The sequence below is a fragment of the Varanus komodoensis genome, unplaced genomic scaffold (assembly GCF_004798865.1).
Source record: "Varanus komodoensis strain SLA01 unplaced genomic scaffold, ASM479886v1 scaffold2, whole genome shotgun sequence".
Classification (NCBI taxonomy): domain Eukaryota; kingdom Metazoa; phylum Chordata; class Lepidosauria; order Squamata; family Varanidae; genus Varanus; species Varanus komodoensis.
In genome coordinates this window covers 10082193-10085087 of record NW_025335568.1, presented here as the reverse complement: position 1 = coordinate 10085087, position 2895 = coordinate 10082193, and the positions used below count along the sequence as shown (strand labels likewise).

Sequence of the window (2895 nt, the reverse complement as noted above, 5' to 3'; positions counted from 1 at the left end):
GAGGCCAACACGCACCCCGTCCTCCCTCCAGAGACTGGTCTGGCCCTTTAGAAATCTCCCCTTCGTTTGTAAGGATGCTAATCGCAGCGCTGCAATAAAAGGATGAGCGACATGGAAGGGTCAATTGCGGCCACGCAGGGTTGCCTGTTTTGTAGCCCAGACGCGAGGAGTTCCATCCCAACTGCGCCCACTCTCTGCACAGCGCAAGCCACCGCTTCGAACCCCTTCCGCCCCTACATACTCGACCCGCCCTTTCTCAATAAATCCTGAACCACACCCAAGTGCTTTTCAAGAAAATAAAGTCATTTATTGTCAAAGCATCCAACATACTCAGATAAACTATAAAGTTTAATCATTTTTTTCAAGAAAAAGAAAGAAAGAAAACACAACTATTCAGACTTCATTTCACTGGCACAAAATTACACTTTGTATTAAAAGGGAATTCATATTTACAGAATTGATGACATTCTGCACTAAAGTCCATAATGCGGAACATGCACTGGAAACATAAAATTAATTCAAGTCTTTATGGATTTTATTACTATTATTTTTGCAGAGAAAAAGGAAAATGTCACCAAGTAATGCAGAAAAGCATCGCATCCTCTTGTATTTTTTTAAAATTTTGCTTTATATCTAAAATAAATTTTTTACCCTTACATATAGTCATTATTACAGGTAAACCATAAGTGCTTAATAATTTAAGTAGAAACGTATGACAAATGCATCAATATGTTGCAATATATGACATTTTAAAAATGTACTTTTTAAAGTTATTTACTTCTTTTGGAAAGTGAAAATGCGTGCATTTGAAACAAAAGGAGAGGAAAAAATAAACCCACCCACCTTTTAATTTATTATTATTATTATTCAACATTTGCCCAGGCATAACATTTTCAACAGTGGTGTTGGGTACTTTGCTTCATTTGTGGCTGGCCGAGCCCAAGATGCATTTAAAAGCTTTCTGAGAGGCAGAGACAGTGACTATAATTGGATGCATACACACCCCAGGCTATGCATGTTTACTCTTAAGTAAGTCCCATTCAGTCCAATGGGCCTTTCTCCCAAGTAAGCATGTAAGTTTTCAGGCCTGAAACTGTGAGAAATTCTTGTGAAAATAAGAAGGCAGAGCCCATGAGTGCTTCTAGAGAGTGGTAACAGGCAAAAAGCTACATCCTGTTTTGATGGTGCTTTGGCAATATAAGCGGCTGCTGGAGTAGCTGCTAAGACTATGTATGAAGATTTAGGAATGGCCCCCTTCCTTTTGGAAAAACTCCTTCCCACTGCTCCGATCAAGAATATTTTAAAGAACATATAAATGAGGAAAGCTTGGTGCTCCTTTTGCTTAAGATATTCTTGGTTTGGCTCTTTGGTCTGCAACCTCTTCTCTTTTTTCCTTCCTGGATTTTATATATTATTTATGTCACTATTTTATCAAATGCTCAACCCCTTTCATCCACCCCTATCCCCGCCACGCATTTTGTTGTCCCTGACTTAAAGAGAATACCCACTCTGCTCGTGTTCACTTATTTCCCAAGAGAAACGCGAATCTAGGGAACACCGGATCTAGTTTGGACCTTGGCTCCATTTATGCCTTTCAAGGCCTCGTTTCCGCACACTGGGGCAACCTCACCCGCGCGTGTGCTCTTATCTGGGAAAGCTTTTAGCAACCACAGCCTCACACCTTGCCTCTGTGGAAGCTGCTCGGTTTGTTCCCCGCAGCATTCAGGGCCTGAACATTTAGGATGCAGGCATGCACCTCCGCACCTAAGGTACCTCTGAGGCTGACAGGCTCATCGCAGAATATATTACGGATAGTATGTAGGCTGCAGCCTTGCAATGGACAGAGAGGCATTCTCACACTGCATCCCAGGGCGAGCTCACTTGGGTTGACGGCTGTGCCCATGGATGTGGTTCACACAGTCTGCTCACTCCGTCTTGCCCTCAGTCCCCGAAATCGTGCTGCTGCAAAAACTAACTCAGAAACCAAGCGGCATGCAGCCCTTTCTGGTCACCATTTGCCTGAAGTTGAGGAAGAGCAGCGCCTAATTGGTCTACGGAGTTTTCTGGAGCCATCCAGTTAAATGAAAAGTGGAAACTCTGCAGAGGCTAACACGAAAATGCCTTCTTCGGCGTTCTCCCAGAAGCACTGGTGGAACTGGACAGCGCAACTCCAGCACTACCCTGGGATGCCTGGTTGGCCTCTCGAGCATCCCACCTGCGCCCTCCTTACTCAGGGAGCTTTGCCCTGTGCGCGCCTGGCGTGCGGATACCAACGCAGCGCCCGGGCTGGGCTGCCGGGTGTGTGTGCATCTGTGTGTACCATATCGCTGCTCCCCTCCCCTGCTCTTTGGGCGCAGCCACGCCACACATTGCCACCAGGCTGAAATCAGTTTGACCGCCAGGGATCCCTCCGCAAAGCATTCCGGAGAATGTGTGCGTGTCTCCGGGGGACTCCGGAACTCTTCGCCGGGTTCTGGGTCGTCTTCCTGGGAATCTACAGGGCGCGCAGAGGACTCCCGGGAGGGGCGCGGGGGGGCGGGCCGGCGGGCCCTCAGTTGTGCGAGGTCATGTGCCGGGAGAGGTGGTGGCGCTCGCGGAAGGACTCGTTGCAGATGGGGCACTTGAGCTTCTCCTCGCGCCGCCGCTTGACCAGCGGCTCGAGCGCGTACTCCTTCTTGTGGTGCGAGCGCATGTGGTACACCAGGTCGGAGGTCATGCGGAAGGAGGCGTTGCACTTGGCGCACCAGTTCTGCGCCGGCAGGCACAGCGAGGTGAAGGAGGGCGGGAGCAGCGTCAGCGCCGACGGCAGCTGCAGCTGCAGGGGGCCCGCCGCCGCCGCCGCCGCCGCCGCCACGGCGGCCGCCGAGCTCTTGGGCCAGAAGGTGGTGGCGTAGA

The 2895-nt window shown here is 49.4% G+C and overlaps 1 protein-coding gene across 1 annotated transcript in view; it reads right to left on the bottom strand.

Annotated features, from left to right (window-relative positions):
- Nucleotides 1–2551: 2551 nt before the first annotated feature.
- The window catches only part of PRDM8 (PR/SET domain 8), a 5847-nt gene continuing 5503 nt past the window's right edge, over nt 2552–2895 (bottom strand). The window contains exon 4 of the mRNA XM_044429380.1: nt 2552–2895. This exon is cut by the window's right edge and continues 71 nt beyond it. Coding sequence (XP_044285315.1) covers nt 2552–2895 — 344 coding nt within the window.